General features: G+C 36.1%; 1 protein-coding gene across 3 annotated transcripts in view; it reads left to right on the top strand.

Moving 5' to 3' along the window:
* The window catches only part of RPTOR (regulatory associated protein of MTOR complex 1), a 569,750-nt gene that overhangs the window by 412,419 nt on the left and 136,635 nt on the right, over positions 1-20,696 (top strand). For all 3 annotated transcript variants that reach the window (XM_056817367.1, XM_056817369.1, XM_056817370.1), the window contains 3 exons: positions 4,612-4,729; positions 5,874-6,014; positions 6,528-6,686. In XM_056817367.1, coding sequence (XP_056673345.1) covers positions 4,612-4,729; positions 5,874-6,014; positions 6,528-6,686 — 418 coding nt within the window. The remainder of the gene's footprint in view (positions 1-4,611; positions 4,730-5,873; positions 6,015-6,527; positions 6,687-20,696) is intronic.

The following is a 20,696-nucleotide window of genomic DNA, read 5'->3' as shown; positions in this document are numbered from 1 at the left end:
AAATAAGTATAGCAAGATAACAGACAAGTATCAAAGACATTAAGTTCTTCTCTCCTGAGCATAATTTTATCTTCCTTAACCAAATACCTGCTTTGAACCCAAACTGATTTGAAATGTAAGTAGATTTTTCTCAGCCTCAGTTAGGAGACTGCTGTATGCTTGAAGAGAATACAGGAATCAAAGCAGCTGAGTCGATCACTGTCTGAGTCAGAGCCCATTCTTTTAGGAATCCAGTTCTAACTTGGTGTTATTTTTCTTAGAAACAAAATATGTGCCCCATACTCCATTATATTATTTTGTTTTATCTCTGTTATGATGGCTGAGTTTTACATTAGGAGGCCTTGAATTATAAATTAAATATTAAATATTAATTTGTTACTGGTAACATGAAGTTTGTGCCAGCCTTTAGGGAGGAAGCACACTAGGGGAATAGGGGAAGAAGCATGACAACTTCACTAAATAGAGATTTAGTTGTTTTCCCCAAACATTATGAAGGGGACAATAGACTGATGATATGCTTCTCCTCCTTTACTCTCTTCAAGGGCACATATTTGACTCTTCATAATTGTGATAAAGAGATTTTCTCAGTACCTCAGATATCAGACCAGTAGCTAGAGTCATCTCCTTTGTTGGTACCTGTTTTGCCATTCCCAATTTGGTCTAGAAGATGAAGGAATCTACCTGTTATAAATCATCTGTTCACTGCATCCATGAAACATATCCAATGAATCAAACACCCTCCCCCTTAAATCAGAATTTTGCCATATCTTTATCCTTTCTTAAGCCAAAGAGTTTGTCTCTTTCTTATCCTCAAGGTTTTATTCTAATAAAAGAGATATATAGTTGTCCTTTCTCATAAAATAAGTAGTGTCCCATTTGAGAAAGGGAAAAGTTTTGGGGTTGGGGTATTTTGGGAGGAGGATGGGGCTGATGTATTATTTCTATTTGAATAGGCCACTCCTCTACCAATTGTAATATGCAGAGTTTGCTTTGGTATTGAACACTTAAGTGCTTGGCCATAGTCTTACAGCCAGTGGATCAGTAGTAGAAACTGAACCCTGGTCTTCCTGACTTCTGAAGCTGTCTACATATCATACTGACTTCAGTCATCATTTGCTGTTATTCTCCCCTAAAATGAATATACCTTATTTGTTCAAGTTTATATCTTTAATGTGGGAGCCCTGAAAGAGGAATCTAGTAAATTCATATTATCTCAAACTTTTAATCTAGCCTAAGATATTATAAAGGTATGAATGACCAATGAATATATCAAGAATAGAAGTGAAGCTACCTGTTCCTAAATGCCAATGGACTTTTATGCCAGGAAACAAACTTTCATTGCATCAGTGTTTGTGTTTGAGAAAGAGAGCTTTATATTTCCTTCTAATAATAAAAACACAACACTTCGACAATAGCACAGTTGAGTAGAACAAAATAAAAATCATTTTAAAATTACATATCTTTTTGTTTCCATCACCTCCTGTATGGTAAGCACTGTGGTAAACATTACAAATGCAAATAAATCCCTACTTTCAAGAACTTACACTCTAATGTAGACAAGTACACATGTAAGAATATGTGGAATAAATATAAAGAGGATAAATACAAAGTATTTAAGGATGAGAGCACTAAAAGTTGCCACATCAGCAAAGAGTTTATGTTGATAGTGTTTTCTCAGCTGAGTCATAAAGGAGAAGATGGATTCTGAAGATGAGGCAAAGAAAAGAGTGTCTCCTAGGCAAAGTGAAGGGATGCTGTAAAGACAGAAAGATAAGAAAGGGCTACCCAACTTGAGGAATAGAGAGAAGGCCAATTTGATTATGACAGAGAGTTCAGGAAATAACGTAATATATAATGAGGATGGAAATATAGGTTATGGAAAAGCTTTAAAAACTAAACAGATGAGTTTACATTTTTCTCATAAGTAATAATAAGAAAAGAAGTAATGGGAACATTGGAGTTTTTTAGTAAGAGAATGATGTGTATGTCTGTGCTTACAGAAAATCACTTTGGTAGTAGTGTAAATGTTATACTAGAGTGTGGAAAGATGAGGCAGGGAGATGAATAAATAGTATATTGCAGTAGTCCAAATAGGAGGTGATGAGGGCCTGCCCTAAGTTGGGGTTTGTGTGAGTAGGCAGGAAGGAATTAGATGCATGAGATGTTATGAAGGAAGACACAGCAAAGTTTGGCCACTGAGCAGATATGTATGCCAAGGGAGAGGGGACATTTGAATCTGAATCTGAGAAACTGGAAAAATAGTAATGCCTTCCACAAAAATAGGGAAGTTTGAAAAACAAGTGTTTTGGGGGCATGTAATAAATTCTGTGTTTTGTCTCATTCAATTTTCTCCAAGATAGCTGGGTTTAAAAGGTACATCTATCAGAGGAGAAACAGTCTAGATATATAGAACATCCAAGAGGAAAGCCTGGTCAACAATGACATGCAACAGAGAACTCAAGAAGAGCCCCAAAAGATAGTATCATATATGGCAAGAGCTCATTGATGACTGGGAAGAGCAGTCACAATTGAATGATGCAGTAGGAAAACAAATTGTGAAGAACTAATGAAAGAGTAGCAGGAAGCAGAGACTGCTTTTTCTAGAAGTTAAGTAGAGAGCTCCATTTCAGACATCTTCTCATTTCTCACCTGGCTATACTACTTTGGAACTTTTCTGCCTGGTTTCTTCATCATGCCTCAGAGATAAATACTGTTCTTCCTCTCCTCCTTACTTTATTAATTTCCTTTTGGTTCTTGTCTTCCCCTATTCAATTATAAGTTCCTTGAGAGGAGGAACAGTCTGTATTTGTATCCCCAACATTCAGTATTGACCATTGATTAGAAGGAAAGTAGAACTAGAGGACAATGGCTTGGGGAGATGACAATTTCTCGAAATGTATTTAAAGATGAGAAAGTCAGGAAGGAATGTATAAAGGCAATAAGAAAGAAACCAACAGGAGAGGTTGTTGAAGATCACAGAGAGAGGCATTGATTCAGGAGACAATCTGATGGAAATAATAGATGAGGGTCTGATTAAGGGTACATGTAGAAGGTTTGCTCTTGGCAAAGAGGACTACCTTACAAGAAATAAGAGGAAAGGAGGAGAGCATAGGAAATGTGTCAATAAGTTTTAAGATGAATAGAAGAAAAGAACAAACTCACAGAAAATGGTCTTAATAAAATTAAAGAAAAATATTTTTCCTACTCAGTTATAAAACAGCCTTCTCTCCATCTGCACCCCACATATATCTTATAGTTGTAGGAAGGTATTTAGTTTGTCAGAGATTACATTTCATCAGAATTTCATTTTCTCTGTCAGAGAGATCCTAGAAGTGACTCTCGTTCCTCTAGCATTCAATACGCATCATCATTTTTTAGAACAATTGCTATACTACCTCTACCTCCAAGGATTCTTAAAAGGGAAGCACTTGGGCAAATCTCAATGCACCATATTAATATGAGTTGTTATTAAATTAATTGCTCAGAATTTGTGTCAAATAAGCCTATTCTTACCAGCCTTTAGCTGGCAGAAAAAATCTTTCAGGCCTTTCAACTTGCCATGCTGAGACATACATAATTAAAACTATGAATGGAATGGGATCACTTCATGATTTTTGCTTTTTTTTCAATGAGAAGTAGAATTTACTATGATAGAATTTTTTCTTGGCTTTGTGACTGCCAAATTATCTTCTCAAATATTCAGTTATTTCTTGAAGTCTTTGATATAAAGAACCTATCTTTTGTATGTTTTCCTAAATACAAAGGAAAAAGGTGATGAAATAAAGTTTGATTAATATCTTAAATATAATCAAATATCTAAAGAAGAATATCACTATAATTTCTACCACTTTCAAATTTATATCTTGTATGACTATTATCTTGAAAGGTCCTTGTTGCAGTACTCTCTTTTCTAAAGTTAGAGATACAGTAAGAATTTTTCTTGACACCAAAGTTAATGATTTTAAAGAACAGTTTCATATTTTAGGGCTTCTCAATTATCTCTTTGGCCTTAGGAATCTTAGAAAGTTTTAAGATACACAACACTCACATATTGTTTCTACAACTTTGTTTTAGATATGCTTGGTTTAAAAAATGAATACAATATGTCCATTCTAATAAATACAAAATTTTTGCCATTTGAGTCACAGAATTAAACATTGGGCTTTGAGGTCTATTCCCTTCTCTACTCTATATGTATATAATTCAAATTAACATCTCCATTTAGAATTTGCCAATTGTGCTCTTCAAAGCCTGCCACTAATAAGGGTGCTCTAAATTGGGTATGATGCCATTGTCTCCTTGGAGAGTTGTTCTATGCAGATAACTATTATCTCAATAACATTTTAGTTTTCAGAGATTCCTTTTCATGACAGTTGTTATACGGTGTAGCAAAGTTGTTTCAATTGCAAAGGCCAAGTCTTGTGTTTCCAACTCAAACTGTGCATTTATGTTTTAATCTTGATTTTGTTTTTAGTTAGTTTCTCAGCTCCTTGAAGTCAAGCCGCTAGCCCAGTCTATTGGCTAAATTAGACTGGTCCCACAATGGGAGTTCCTTCCAAGCCAATCATTTAAGCCACAGATAAGTGTTATTTTCCTTCTCCCTCTCTTCAGGAACTGGTGGTAGCTCTGAGTCATCTTGTGGTTCAATATGAGAGCAATTTCTGCACAGTAGCCTTGCAATTCATTGAAGAAGAAAAGAACTACCCTTTGCCTTCTCCAGCTGCCACAGGTATATCTCCATGCTTTGTGTCATTTTGAATAACTCTGACCTGCCTAGAACTATGGTTACTCTGAAACAACTACCCTGGACCACAAAAAAAGCTGCCTTCTTATGAGTTTACTCTTACTAACCCCTACTTCAGGAGAATGGTGTGTTCAGAGGTTTTTTGAGTATTTGTCTAGCTTTGAAATATTCACCAGCTGTTCCATATGCTATTTTCTTTCTTCTCCTTATTCTCATGTGTTTGGCTTCATTTAGGGAAGAAAAAGAATTGCCACTGACCTCCTTATTTTTCCTTATTTAATGTCATTTTAAAAATTGCATATTGTGAAAAATCTCTAAGGATAACTGCCACAACAAGAACTTAAGGAAGAGAAAATTGAACTCTTCCTGTGATGACTGTTTTAATCATTCCATTGTCTGAGGCTGTGTATCATGTTAGAAAGCTATCTTTTCCTTCCATTTGTCCTTCTAACTGCAGATTATAATCATCTTTAACATTTACATTTCATTCTTAAAAGGATCTCAAAGGACAAGTAAAACTGCCCTTGCTTCTAAAATCGACCTCTCTCTGCAGTGAGGATAAACAGCTGTTTTCTACCAGTACCATTGTTTTTAGTAACTCTGGAAAACAGAAAACAAATAAACTTGTCTAGCTAAAACATCCAGTGAAATTTAGAGAGGCAGATTACAACTAGCAGACTTGAAACCCAGCCAGAACATTAAGGCTGTATACTATGCTGGGTTAAAGAGTGATTCAAAGAGAAATTAACCTCTATCTTCATCATTAATAGCACTTCCTATAGCATACTGTTTTCCTTAGAGGTCATCTATCCCAGAAATAACTATGCCAACTCTTAGTAGATAAGGATAATAGATCTCTCTCAGAGGTACAAAATTTGTGGGTTTTTTCCATTTTTATCCTTCTTAATCACTGAGCTTTTTTGCTTTGTTAAAGAGCATATGACAAGTATCAGGTACTTCCCACACTTGAATCTGGCAATAACCATTTGTTTCTCCAAGAATCTTACATCTCTATAATTGTTGCCACCTCAGAATCCTTAATATCTTTGACCAGTTAGAAAATAGACTTCAATATGTTTAAGTCAACTATTTACCCATTTTTCTCCTGTGTGTTTTTTTTTTCAACTAGAGGGAGGCAGTTTGACACCTGTGCGAGATGGTCCATGTACACCTAGACTTCGCTCAGTCAGCTCCTATGGAAATATTAGAGCAGTTACTACAGCAAGAAGTTTGAACAAGTCTTTGCAGAATCTGAGCTTGACAGAAGAATGTAAGACAATAGAATTTTCTGTGTTGAAAGGGGTTTATTTATCTTTACTACTTTTTCTAAATTCATATGGTCCTTTCTATTTACCTTTTCTCTACTATGGCCAGGAAATGCCATCTGCTAACATTTTTACTAGCCAACTACATACATAGTATCTCCCTACCAGTTATCAGTTGTCTGCTTTTTCCAGAGTAATTATAATTAAACTCTAGAATGACCTATGTGTTCAACAATAAAACAAATCCATCTTGATGACACATTTTAACTACCAGAGGATAATCCATACCCTCTAACTTATAATTAGTAGATACTAAGTATATACAGTGTTTATTGGGAATGCATTTCTTTTCAAAAGAAGCATACCCTCTGGGTGTATGGGGGGGGGGGGTGGAGAATGAGAGAACATTTTTCTTTCTGTTAGTTACTTTAGAAGCATGTCATTGTATAAGACTAAACAGTTGGTTACCAGAGAATAGTATTTAACTTTTTTTCCTTTCCTGCCTTGCTATTGGACAGCTGGAGGTTCTGTTGCATTTTCCCCAGGCAATCTCAGCACTAGTAGTAGTGCAAGCAGCACCTTGGGCAGCCCTGAAAACGAAGAGTACATCCTTTCATTTGAGACAATTGATAAGATGAGAAGAGTCAGCTCTTATTCCTCTCTGAACTCACTCATAGGTAAGATACATATTTTCTTTGTTTTCTTGAGGGCTGCTTCATTCTCTGAGATTTGTGATTCTGTAACTCTTCTCCAATTTCATTCTTCATGATTTCTTACAACCATGTAGATACTTTCTCTGTAGGGCAAAAAGCAACCTCTTTCTGCGTTATTAAAGAGTATCAAGAATGCAAAAATAGTCTCTGTTCTCAAAATGCTCACAGTCCAGTGTGGGAAAAAACAAACAAGCAATTTATGCAAACGATATATACAAGATAAATTTGAGATTATCTTGGAAGGTGTTACAAGGGAATCACTTTAAAAGACTGATATATATTAATTTAAGGTCGCCAAGGAATCAGCTATGTAATTCCTAAATGAAAAACTCAAGTCAGCCGTCAGCCTTTTTTGGAGTTTAATTACAATAGGAGCAAGAAAGGAATTAGAGATATATATAGAGAAAGAAAGGGGAGAGAAGGGAATAGGGCTTAAATACCCCTTCTGTTTAGGCTGGGCCAAAAGGCCCAAGCCCTTAGATAGCTGAGGCAAAGAAAAGAGATCAGTCCCTATTACTCACGTGTCCAAAATGGAGAAACAGTCTCAGAGGCCCCCACCTTCAGCTTCCTGCAGAGCAAGCTTCCTCAGAGCCCAGGAACCACACCGACCAAAAACTCAACCACCTCCAGTCTCCAGACCCTCCTATCTTTAAGGACACCATCCAAGTTGCCTCCCCTCAGTCCTCACATCTACCAATCACTCTTCATCAATTTCCCTGTCAATGGAGGCTCTCGCTTAACCCAGGACCGCCCAGAGGTTTCTGGCTTTTGCACATGTCTGTTGAAGGTCATATTTTTCAAATGATTAAATCTTTACTCCTTTGTTACAGCCCTTTCTAAATCCTGTTAACTTGAGTATGGTAGAGATTGGAATAATTAAATTTTGATCTAGGCTGCAGCCCTTACTCAATCCTATTAGGACTGAATAGGGTGGAGATTTATTCCAAGTATCTCCATTGTATCAATTCTAAAATCAATCAAGACTCAAAGAAATTCCTGTTCTATGCTTAAGCATAGGTCAAAGTCCTTTCCATTGTTCAGCTAAGGGTTTCTGTCCTAAAGTAATCTTAAGAAGGGAAGAGAAGGAACCTCCCATGCCAATGGAGTTCCCATTCCAATAGACTATCAGTAAGAAATTTTCCAAGTATGAAATATCCCAATGGTGAAATTTTCAGCAATTATAAGTCTAAGGAAATTTGAGGTTTACAATCCCCCCTGATGATCATTGGGAGACTAGTCTCCCCATTGATCATTTAACATAATCATTTTGTAGTTCTAAATTCACTTCTAACTAAAGATATACACAATATTCAATTTTCTAGGAGAAATTAGAATAGTGAGAGAGGAAATAGAAAAGAAAAGAAAGCAAAACCAATGTTTGCTAGGCGCATTGACAGAAAACCAAATTAGGGGCAGTCCCTTTTGGCATAAATGTTACAATAAATGTTCAATCAAAAGTTCAGTCCAATCAATCACATCCAAAGTTCATTCTTGATCTTCTTGATGAAGTGTAGGTTTTTGGCATCTTTCTGCAACAGTTCATTCTCTGGATATAAAAGTTTCAAGCTTCTTTCTTGAAGATCTTTTCTCGAACAAAATCAAAATCTTTGAAAATTTTTATAACAGTAAAATCTTAAACAAAAGTCTTGGATTTTTATAAAAATATAATCTCAAACAAAAAAAAATTCAAAAATTCTTAGATTTTAAATTAAAATACAATCCCCCCTGAAGTAAGTATTTAAAAAAAAATATCAAGTTTAGCTCAGAATGCAATGTTCAGTTATGGGGGTGTATGTGTCAATTATCAAAAGAATAGAAAAATAATCAAAAACATAAGAAAATTTCAAAATAGACCTTGTATAGGTCCAGTTTAAAGTAATTTCTATCCCACAAGTATGTAGGACAGAATACAGTAATATTTCACTTAGCCATTTGTAGCCAAGACTACAGGAAGTTGCCATAATATAAGAAGGAAAGAATTAGAATTCTATTTTCATGGGGAAATGTCATTCCCTTGTCTGATTTTTTTTTCTTTCAGAGATATAGGGAGCCAGCATGATAGTCAAGCTTTGTACTTGTTTGAGTATTTCAAAAAGAGTGTAGATACAAGGAAGTCCTACGACTTAAACATAAGTTAAGCGTCGCAACCTCGAGTCTCACTTTAATATTTCATGTGTGCTCTATTGGCACTATTCAGGTTTAGTCTGTGCTCCTTGTTTTTATCCCTTTTCCTGGAATCAGACACAAACATTAATCACAGTCCTATAATATTTTATCAATAAATGGCAGGTTCCCATAGTTTAAAGCTTTTAGGCATATATTGATATTATAGCAAGAGTATATATATTAACTTGTATTACTGCAGGGAAAAAATATTAATATTAATTATGTGTACCTTCAGTACAAAAAATGAGAAAAAAATCAAATATTCTGATAAAAAATAAAAGAAAAGAAATAAGAAAAAATAAGAAAAAAAATCAGTAATTCAATATATTCTTGAAAAAAAAAAACAGCATCCATTTGTCTATGGATTATTACCTCCAATTCTTATGATAAGATAGAGTCACAATTCATATGATAGGATAGAGTCAATCAGTCTCAGCAGAAGATGCTTTCTTCACATGTGAGCAGTGAATCCAAGAGTCTCTTTCTCCAATCTTTATAGATGTTGGAGTAGTTAATAATATTTGGAATGGTCCTTCCCATGAAGGTTCAGTTGCTCCAGTTCGCTTGAAATTCTTGATATAAACTTTATCTCCTGGGTTCAGGTCATGCAGAGAAAAGTCTAATGGTCCAGCTTGTACTGCAGCTCCGGATTCATGAAGTTCACGTAGTTTGTGCTGTAACTCCTGTATATAGGAAGCAATAGTAATATCTCCCCCTAATAGCGATGTATAAGCCGGGGAGAAAGGCTTAGCCTGTATAGGCGGATGTCCAAAAAGCATCTCAAATGGTGAAATATGTAAGTCTCCTCTAGGCCTGCTTCTAAGATAAAATAGGGCCAGAGGGAGAATTTCAGGCCATTTTAAATGGGCCTCAGTGCATAATTTGCCAATCATAGTCTTAAGTTCTTTATTCATCCTCTCCACTTGGCCTGAGCTCTGGGGGTGATATGGAACATGGAATTTTGGAGTTATCCCCAAGCAAGAATATATTTGATTTAAGACAGAATCGGTAAAATGACTCCCTCTATCGGAGTCAATACGTGCTGGTAGGCCAAAACGAGGAATAATTTCTTTTAAAAGTATCTTTGCAACAAAATCTGCTGTGGCTCGGGTCGTAGGAAATGCTTCCGGCCATCTGGTTAGTTGATCTACAATTACTAGACAAAATTTATAACGTCCAGCTTTTGGCATTGTAATGAAATCTATCTGTAGATGTTCAAAAGGTGTGTAAGCCAGAGGACGTCCCCAAAGACTTTTCCACGATATGCATGTTGGTTATATGCCTGGCAAATAGGGCAGGCTGAACATACTTTAGAGGCTACAGTAGTTATACCAGGGGCTATCCATACTCTCTTGACAGAGTCCACGATGCCCTGGGTGCCAAAATGACCATTTTTATGAATAGATTGGCAAATTTGGTTATAGAAACTTCTAGGGAGCAGGGGTTTTCCTTCAGATGACACCCATACTCCATTAATTTGTTTTGCTTTAAATTTTTGTTTCCATTTTTCCACTTCCTTTTCATTATAGGAGAGTGATAAATTTAAATTATCAGTGGTTGTTAATGTTAAAATTAATCCAGGTCCTTCTATGGCTGCTAGTCTTGCAGCGGCATCTGCTCGGTCATTTCCTCTAGAGACAGGGTCAGATGGGCAGAGCAATGAACTACAGCTAGGGCTTTAGGCAGTTTGAGAGCAGAAAGAACTTCATTAATAATTTCTGCATTAGCTATGGATTTTCCAGCTGAGGTTAAAAATCCTCTTTGGAGCCATAGCATCCCGACTGAGTGACAAATGCCGAAAGCATATCTAGAATCTGTATAAATTGTTGCCTTTTTATCCTTGGCAATTATACAAGCTTGTTTTAGAGCTATGAGTTCTGCTCCTTGAGCGCTAATGTTAGAAGGTAGTGAAGCTGACCATTCAGTGGCAAATTCTGATAGGTCAAAGTCCTTTCCATTGTTCAGCAAAGGGTTTCTGTCCTAAAGTAATCTTAAGAAGGGAAGAGAAGGAACCTCCCATGCCAATGGAGTTCCCATTCCAATAGACTATCAGTAAGAAATTTTCCAAGTATGAAATATCCCAATGGTGAAATTTTCAACAATTATAAGTCTAAGGAAATTTGAGGTTTACAAAGGAAAGCACTAAAGTTAAGGAGACCTGGGAAAGGTACCTTGTAGAAGGTGGGATTTTAGTTGAGTCTTGAAGTGAACAAAGCAGGCCAGGTAGCAGATATAAGGAGGGAAAGCATTCCTGGCATCGAGACAGCCAGTCCAAAGGCAAAAAAGAAAGATGACATGTCCTCTTTGAGAAACAGAAAAAAAAAGGCCAATGTGTGAGGGGGGCTTCAGAGTATGGAAGGAGGAGTAAAATACAATGAAGTACAAAAAATAAATTGAAGCTGGGTTAGGTTGTGAAGGATTTGTAAAAATTAAACAGAGGAGTTTATTTTAGCTGAAAGGAAAATGTATTATACAAAATAATAGCTTCCATAAGGATATTGACAGTCTTGATTATCAAGTTGAATCTGATAAGATGAAATTCAGTAGGAAATCATGTAAAGTCTTGCACTTGGTTTCAAAAGTATAAGCAAGGGAAACCAAGGATTGACAGCAACTGTTCTAAAAAAGGATTTGGGGCCTTTAGTAAATCACAAGCTCAATATGAGTCAGCTGTGTGACATGGCAACCAAAAACAGCCAGCATTAAAAAGAGCCTAGCTTCCAGGCATTAGGGAGGTGATAATCCTACTATACTCTGTTCATGTCAGAACTCCTCTGGAGAATTGTATTCAGTTATAGCCACTTAAGAATGTAAGAACACTGATAAGCTGGAGAATGTTCAGAGGATAAAAATCAGACTAGTGAAAGGCCTTAAGTCTGTTACATGAGAAGCAATTAAATGAGCTGGAAATGTTTAGCCTAATTTTTAAAATAAAAAGATTTGTGGGGACATTATAGCACTTTGAAGAAATATCATGTAGATGAGTTATTGAAATTATTTTCTTTGGTAAGAAATGGTAGCAATCAATCTAAAGTTGCAGAGTCCAATTTAGGATTTATAGGAGGAAAAACTTTCTAACAAACATTTATGGTTCTCCAAAAGTGGAATAACATTCCTTTAAAGTTGATGGGTTCCCCCTACCTGGAAGTCTTTGGGCAAAAACTGGATGGATACTTGTCAGGTGTGTTACAGTGGAGATTCCATCTTGTTTAGATTATACTAAATGGCCCCCGAAGTCCCTTCCATCCCTCAAATTCTAGATTGTGTTATTATCCTAAAATCAGTAGGGAGTTACTGGAGTAAGTTGAATAGGGAAGTATTGTGGTCAGATCTGTACTGGAAGAAAGTCATTCCTACAGTTGTGTAGAGGGAGAACTGTAGTGGGGAAAGATGAGATGGGAAAATGAATTAGAACCCCTTGTCATAATTTAGATCAACAGTTCTCAGTATGTGGTCTGGGGACCCATGTGAGTCCTCAAGACACTTTTAGGGAGGGGCTTATAAAGTAAAAACTAATTTTGTAATTATTTTACCTCATTTTATAATAATACTAGTATGGTAAATATTGTTAGATATAACTCTCATAAACAGAAATTCTTTGAGGAGTTCTTAAAACATAAAGGGGTCATCTTGCAAACTGAGAACCACTGATCTAGAACAAAGGTGATTAGGGTCTGAACTATAGTGGTGGCAGTTTTGAGTAGTGAAAATGAGTCAAGTACAAGAGATTTTGTCAAGATAAACATAACAATATTTGGCAACAAATCAGATAGGTAGACTGAGGGAAAGAAAAGATTTGAGGAGAATACAAAGGTCATAAACCCAATAGATCAGAAAAATGATGCTACCTTCCACAGAAGTAGAGAAGTTGGAAGAGGGAAGGGTTTTAGGGGGAAGATAATCAATTCTGTTTTGGTCATATTGATTTTGAGGGGTTTCTGTGATATCTAGTTTAAAATGTCCAGTAAGCATACTGATGACATACTAAGTAAGGCTCATAGGAGAGGCAGTGGAGATGGAGATATATATATATATATATATATATATTTATATATATATATATATTTATATATATATATATTTGAGTCATCTGCATAGAAGTAATCTTCATTAAACCCATGGTAATCCATGGTGATGGAGACACTAAGTGAGTGTGAGGGTGAAAAAGGAAGGAAGAAGGCCCAGGACATACACAGTTAGAAAGTGTAATATGGATAATAAGCCAACAAAAGAGATTGAGGAGGAGCTGGACAGGTATAAAAAGAACAATATCTAGAGAGCTGAGAGCATTCAGGAAAAAAAAACTTGATCAGTTATCTCACATGTAGCAGACAGGTTGAGGAGAAGACTAAGAAAAGATCATCAAAACTGGCAATTAAGAGATCATGTGTAACTTTGAGAAAAGAAATTTAAGTTGAATAATATGATAAGACAAATTACAAAGAATTGAAGAGTAAATTAGAGAGAGGAAGTTTGTCCTGATTGTCAGCTTTTTCCAGAAATTTGGCCAAGAAAGAAAAGAGATACACAAGACAATTGTCTTAAGAGGATCATAGGATCTTTTGAAAGGTTTTAAAAATAGTGGAGGTGGGTATTTTTGAAGATGGTAGGAAAAAAGCTAAGGGGTTAGATAATGGAGTATTTTAATCTTCTGGAGAGAAGCTAAGAGTGTGGTCAAGGGCATATGTAGAGGGTTTGGCATTAGCAAAGAAAACTACTACTTCACTGTCAAAAAACTAGTGGAAAGTAATGAGTATAATATCAAAGAGTTTTTTAAGTAGAAAAAAGGGGAAAGAGGTGCAATTTGTGTCTCAGGACTTCATTTCTCTCAGCTTAGAGAGAAACGTGAAATAGAAATTCTCTCTTCTGCCCTGCCTTTGCTCTTGCTAAATCCCTTATAACAGGAGAAAGGAGAATATATGGGAAGCTTAAGAGGAAATCTTTAATAATTATTTAATAAAATGGTAGAAATTCTTCAAAACATATTAGCGCCTACCAAAAATCTAGAAAAATGTGACTTAGTTTCTAGAATTATAAGCCAGGAATTTGAAATATTTCATGGGCTGATAGATAATAAATCCCCATAGAAAAAGTGTTGACATGAAAATATTCTGGACACATTAGCCAAAGAACTATACAAGAATTAGACCATTATCACAGGTTAAACTATAGCCCATAATTGTCCAGATATAACAATTATGCATAGAAACTTAAGTACAACATTGTTAAAAAAAATGTCCCTATACCAAAAACTCAGACTGTCTAAGCTACATGAAACAAAAAGCTTTCAAAATATAGAGACTAGCAAGGCTATAAAATTCATGTGGAAAGAGAAAGAAAAGAGTTGTTAGTGTAAAGTAGCATTGTTAGTTTAAAGTGACTTTCAGCAAATCTTCAGTAGATTAACTTATAATCTATTAAAATATAAAAAGCAGTTCTTTTCTCTATCTTTAAGCATGTTTATCTGAACCCCATTCAAAAAGATGAGGCCAAGATAATAATAATATTGATAAATCCCTCAAAATACAACTTGTCATCCAGGTTGTAAAGGGGTAAGAGATGGGCAATGGACAATAAGGTACTACCATACAGGATTTTCAGTGAGGATTCTATATGCCCTGGAAAAATACGTATTTTATTTATATTTATATATATTCTGAAACTGAATCATAGTTGTGAAGACCTAACAATAATCCTGAAATTCTGACCATTTAGGTCCTGGTGATATTATCAACTAGCTTAGAATTCTACTCCATTTGGATTGAAATGGCTTCTATGAATCCAAGAAATAGATGGAATGGCATAGGGTTGTAGGCTGACCTTATTCAAAGTGGTCATGATGATTGGTTTCATACAGTAGGAAATTTAGTAATGTTCCTTTGTATTTATCAAAACTATCACAACTAGAAGTCAAGATAGACTGAAATAAATCAGAAACGCCAATATCCCACCGGTTAGAAATGTTTTGATTCTGATGACTCTGACCACTAAAGTAAAACCATGAATATGTGAAATAGAGTGAAGGAATAAATGCGTTCATTGTATGCCACAATTATATCATATCAGAGTGGAAACAGATCTCACCAGTTATATGCAAGGACTTCAAAACTGCTTTTTATCCACAATCCCCTCAGCCCCAAATGATCAGTGCAAATCAGTTACAAGAAACAGCTTCACTCCTAAACCTAGCTTAGACAAAATAAGAGATGAAATTAAAAAGCTAGTTATGCAATTATTCCATTCTTTCAAACTCCAGAAATTATATCTAATAACAAAGTTCATGCTCAAAACAAATTTCAAATGATTTTGCAAGGGAAATGGGCATACTTAGCTGATTGATTTTTACCACGATAGTTTTTTTTTTCCATTTGTTCTTACCATGCACAAACACATTTTCCCACAGTACTTGATAGAAAGCATTAAAACATTTCAGGTCCTTCACATAATAGTATATAGAGCTGTTGCCATGGAGAAATATAGGAAAAAAGATAGAGGTATCAAATAATACTCCTTAGGAGAAATGTTAAACCCCACCAGGGCAGAAGCAACTTAAAAGAGATATTAAATATCTACAGTAACACTAAAAGAAGACATCAGTATCTAGCTCATACTAATGGTAGAAAATGACCTAACAACCAATTAAAGACAACAGAAAAGAAACATACAGAAAGGAATACAGAATGCAAAATGATATGAAGTTCTCCATTCCTTTACCCAGCAATTAAAATCAGAAGTCAAAAAATTAAAAGGTAAAAAGGATACAAGGAGACCAAGAAGCACAAAGATCAAAATTAACAATTTAACATCAATCAAAACTATTGATGCTTGAAAATTAAAGAAATCAGAATCAAAATAATATCCGTGAAAAAAGGAAAACATCATAAATTTTAGTCATCTGAGTCTAAGATTAGAATTCTCCAAAAATAGATTAGACTACCACCAAAGGTGCTAACCTCTTCCTCTCTAGAGGTCTACTGGCAAACGTTGAATGATCATTTGTCAAGTATTTTGTGTATCTAAGTTCCTTTTCTAGCCCAATGAAGCCTGTTTTAATATATAATGTACCTGAAATTCTATTTGTAGCTTAAAAAAATTAGAAAACCATGTTTTGTAAGTCAGCATTATGGAATTTCCCAGAAGCTCCTAGCTATATATCCCAGCCAGGCTAGCCCCTAGTTCTAAGGTCCATTAACATAGAAGATCAGCTTTTGGTCTTATTGAATTGGAAAGAAGAAAGTGAAAGCACTGGGTTGGACTAGATCCATGATGGCAAACCTGTGGCACATGTGCCAGAGATGGCACACATAGACCTTTCTGTCGGCACACATGCCAATGACCCAGTGAGCCTGTCCCTATAGCACAGTTTGCCAGAGTTCCTAACTAGAAAACCTAAATAAGGCACAGCTTTACTGCTCCCCTCTCCCTCTCCCCAGTAAGAGTTAGTAAACTGTTTTCTTCAAGACTGACCCACCCCATTCAGAATGCAATGACCTCTTAATAATCTTTGGCCTGAGTTAGACAGAAACAATTTGTCTCTACTATTAGAAGCAACCAATATCTTTACTATACAATGGATTTGGGGGATTTGGGGATGTGTCTTTTGAGTTTGTATTTTTAAAATGTTCAAAACTTTAGGATTTAGAAATAAGTTTTATGAACCTGAGGCTAGGCTTATTTTAGCCTCTTCCCTTTTCTATAACCCCCTTCCCCAATTTCTTTCCTAGGCAACCCTTGGCTGCTTTAGTCTGTTCAATTTGCATTCAAAGGAGTCCCTTACCTGAGGAAAAAATAGTGACTCCTCAAAGTAGAGATCTCCCAATCAGCCCTGCATCCAGATTAAAATCTTGCTTCTACCCTTGACCATTTGCCAAAAAAGGTTAATTTGGAGAATACTTCTAGAAGACTGGAATTGATGGGGTGAATGTATCACGATGATGTCATTTAACCTGAGGATTATGTTTTCCTATAAATTAGGGATTTCCCTGTAAACTGGAGATTTTTTTTGCTTTTTTTTTCTGTCCACCTTTTTCTCTTTCTCATTCAATAAAGCATTGCATTTGAAATGGTTTCTGATTCCTTGAATAGTGGGCTAAAGAGGATGTACTTCAAAGTTTTCAAGACCCCTTCCATTTCCATTTTGAAGAGGAGCTAGGTTTGAGGGGATTATAGATCACATAAATAGAGGGGAGCAAAGTAGAGTACTTGTGCCTCTCCCTTTCCCTCTACCCTAGGCTGACTGTATCACCCCCACCCTCCCTGCCCAGCAGTCCAGTGGGAGTGCTTGCTCCCTCCCTGCCCTGGGTGGAATAAGGGGAGGAGGCAATGTGAGCCTGGCACTCAGTGGGGAGACTGGGTCACCACTTGGTCTGGGGAATGGGGTGGGGGCAAGTCTTGCACTCTATCTCCAAAAGGTTGCCCATTTCTGGACTAGATTATCTCTGAAGTCCCTCCCAGTTTAAACTTCTGTAAACTTATTCATTTGACCAATAGTGTCTGAGCAAGAACTGAAACTAGTTTTCTGACCATGTCTGTTGTGTTTTTCACTTTACCACTATTGCTTTGTGCAAATGATTCTGCCTCTCTCTGAGTATACAGCCTAATAGATTGAACCAGTGCTCTACTTGGCATTGTAATAATTAGTTTCATTCCCTGATATTAACATTGGACTCAGTGACCTAGCATTTTTTTTTAAGAGAGGTACAGAGTTTCAGACCTTTGATTTCATTGATATTGGGAATTCCCAATGAGGAAACTTCTTTTACCAGAGCAAATTGGCACCTAATCTATGAATATAAGCAAAGTTCATTGACTGATGCAGTTATTGTCACATTCTGTGGACATTTACAGATAATATGAGGATTACTCAGTTTTTTCATAATATAAACTAAAAAGGTGGAAATTTTCCTGTGGCAATCCAGCAGCTTCCTTACATATACTGCCATTAATGAAAATTTGATTCTCTCCTTCTTAGTCAATAGAACCCTTTTTATATGTTGACCAACCAACATTTATTTGGAAATGTTTGTTGAAGTCTTTTGCCTTTCCATTAGTCAGCATTTGATCAATAAATTAAACTCTCTGCTTAAGAAGGAAAGTTGGAAAATTATTTTTCCCTTTCTTTGTATTTCAGTTCAGATTTTAAAGCTTTTTCATCTGTACAGATATGGTTTTTCAGCTGAATCTACATGCAAATTTATAGAGATATTTAATGGAGCATCTATATATATATATATATTTTCCCCCCCACAAGATTTCAATCTAATCAGTTTCAAACAGGTAGTAGCAAATCCTATTACATCCATTATCCTTAACTAGTTCTCCTTTTGGGGGGGGGGGGGAATCTGATATTCATTACTGTACATCCATTGATTCCCTAAGCATCCTTTAACAAATGCTATACAATCCTGATCTGTCCTGAATCCATGTTATTAGAGCTAATTTATAAACATCTACCAAATGGCTTTTCTGGTAACTTGGGGGGAAAAAACAATCACTGCTCAAAAACATATGACTTTCTCCTTTAGAAAACTAAAACAAAAACCAGGGAGATTGAAGATTGTTATAAGTTGAAAATTCCAGTGTCCTTTGGAAAATACTTTCTGGGATACGGTGCCTTTGTATATGATGCACACATTAGAGAATTGTTTGACCATAGTAACAGTTCAGATAGGAAAAGGCTTGTAGAATGGAGCAAAATAATGGAATAAGACTGATATGTAAACAAAACCCTGTCAACTTCACTTCATGCTCCTCAACACTAATTCAAAAATAAAATATCAGCCTTGCTCTCTCACTGTACTGATGGCGAAACTTGATGTTTTAGCCTAAGATAAGAAATTAAGATAATACAAAAAGCTAGAAAGGATAGAATTTAGCCACTCTGCCTCAGTAAGTAAGCTGCAACACTGTCAATTCTTCTTCTCCAGTCCTTCCTAACTTCTCTCTTTGCTGAGGCTTAAAACCTTTGTTCATTTCTTCCTCACTGAATCGAATTCTTTGAGCATTTGGGCAGGATTTTATCTGTGGTTCAGACAAGCTTTAGAACAGTTAGTGGGAAATGTCCAAAAATGAGCTAGAGATAAAGGAAGGAAACTTAAGAAAACAAAGTAGCTATTCTCCAAAGCTTACCTCATTCATATTCAATCAGATAGAGCTCATATCCACCTGTAAATGGTGGGTGCTTATGTAAGTGTTTAAAATTCATAACCTAGACAGAATTCCATTACCTTCAGCATTTGCCTGTTTAAAGTCTTATTTTTTTTTTCAGTTCTACCAAAGAAAAGCAATCTCCCTAGCCTAGTTCACTGAATGTGCTAAGGAGGGTTTTCAAAATCTTGGCACCCTGGAACATCCCATCAAACTCATCATTCCTTCTTTCTCCACATACCCCTCCCCCCAACCTCCAACAAAACAAGTTCCTTATGGTAGGCTTCTTATTTCTATTAATTGCACCATTCCCTATTCCGTCTGTGACTTAGGCCTTAGACTGCAAGTCATTTTTTTTACTCCTCTCTCCTTTATTCTCCATACCCAATCACCATATCCCACTTTGATGCTTAGTCCCATCCTTTCAATTCCCAATTCTTAAAATTCAGATTTTTATCACATTGATCTAGCAACTTGTCTCCCACCTCTAATGACTACTACTCCTTCAAGTATCTCTCCTATACAACGCTACCAAATAAATCTTTCTACAACCAACTTAATATACCACTTTTCTGCACCAAAACCTTCATTGACTCACCATTGTTTATAGCCTAATGCTTATAACTTGGCAATAAAGACCTTCCACAATCTAACCTCCCACAATTTTATCTATCCATAGCCCACTAAGCAGTCTTTATCATTATAATCAAACTAATCTTCATATCTGTTCGATGAATGTACATCATTTTTCCCCTTTATATCTGTTGACATCTTATTTATCCCCACTTCAGTTTCTGCTTCTTCTGTGAAGCCATTTCTGACTGTCCCAAATACCCTATCTTCTCTTTCCTTCCTCTAAACTACTTTATCACTCACTGTCACTTAACAGTCATTTGGCATTGAGCTGTTGAAATCCTAAAGACCCACCATTCCCCATTCTTCCTGACCCCATTCATATTCTTTCCTCCTCTCTTCATAAAAGAGAAAGTCAGACTAAAATCAGGGAAATTGCAGAACTCCCATATCCATAATCTTATTACTGGAATTAAAAAATGCATTCTTTATGAAATGTTACCATTGTTACCAACTGCAAATGGCATTCCTTCTCATTAAGCATTTATACCATGGAAAGGATAATTTTATACCATGTAAAGGATAATAACTATGGAGTGTCTCTATATAATGTGATTGTTCACAGCCCTCAAATCCTGTAGGAATCTATAGAGGTGCTTGCCTCCAGGGGGCCCCCTTTTTGTTTTTTTAATGGACAGGATGGGCGTGTTGTATTCAGATTTACAATGTATTATTATTCCCTGTGCAATTAATGAGTTTATTACTGGGGTAATACCCTCAATTGCCTCTTTTGAGAGGGGATACTGAGGAATGGAAGGAGGTGGGCTATATTTAGTTTTTATCTGCCAGGAACGGCCGACTTAAGTAAGCCTACATCGGAAGAAGATGTGACCCAAAGAGACTCTAGTATATCTGCAGGGATTACAAAGGTGGGATGCTCTTTCCCCGTCTGACTCTCTGAGAGAATTATAGGGAGTAAATTTAAAGATTCCTTCAGTACTTCCAATGACAAGGAACCATCTGGGGAACAAGTTATTGTGGCTCTGAGTTTTCATAGAAGGTCCCTCCCCAGCAAATTTAAAGAGGAGT

The sequence above is a fragment of the Monodelphis domestica genome, chromosome 2 (assembly GCF_027887165.1).
Source record: "Monodelphis domestica isolate mMonDom1 chromosome 2, mMonDom1.pri, whole genome shotgun sequence".
NCBI classification, from domain to species: domain Eukaryota; kingdom Metazoa; phylum Chordata; class Mammalia; order Didelphimorphia; family Didelphidae; genus Monodelphis; species Monodelphis domestica.
This window is presented reverse-complemented; position numbering and strand designations above follow the sequence as displayed.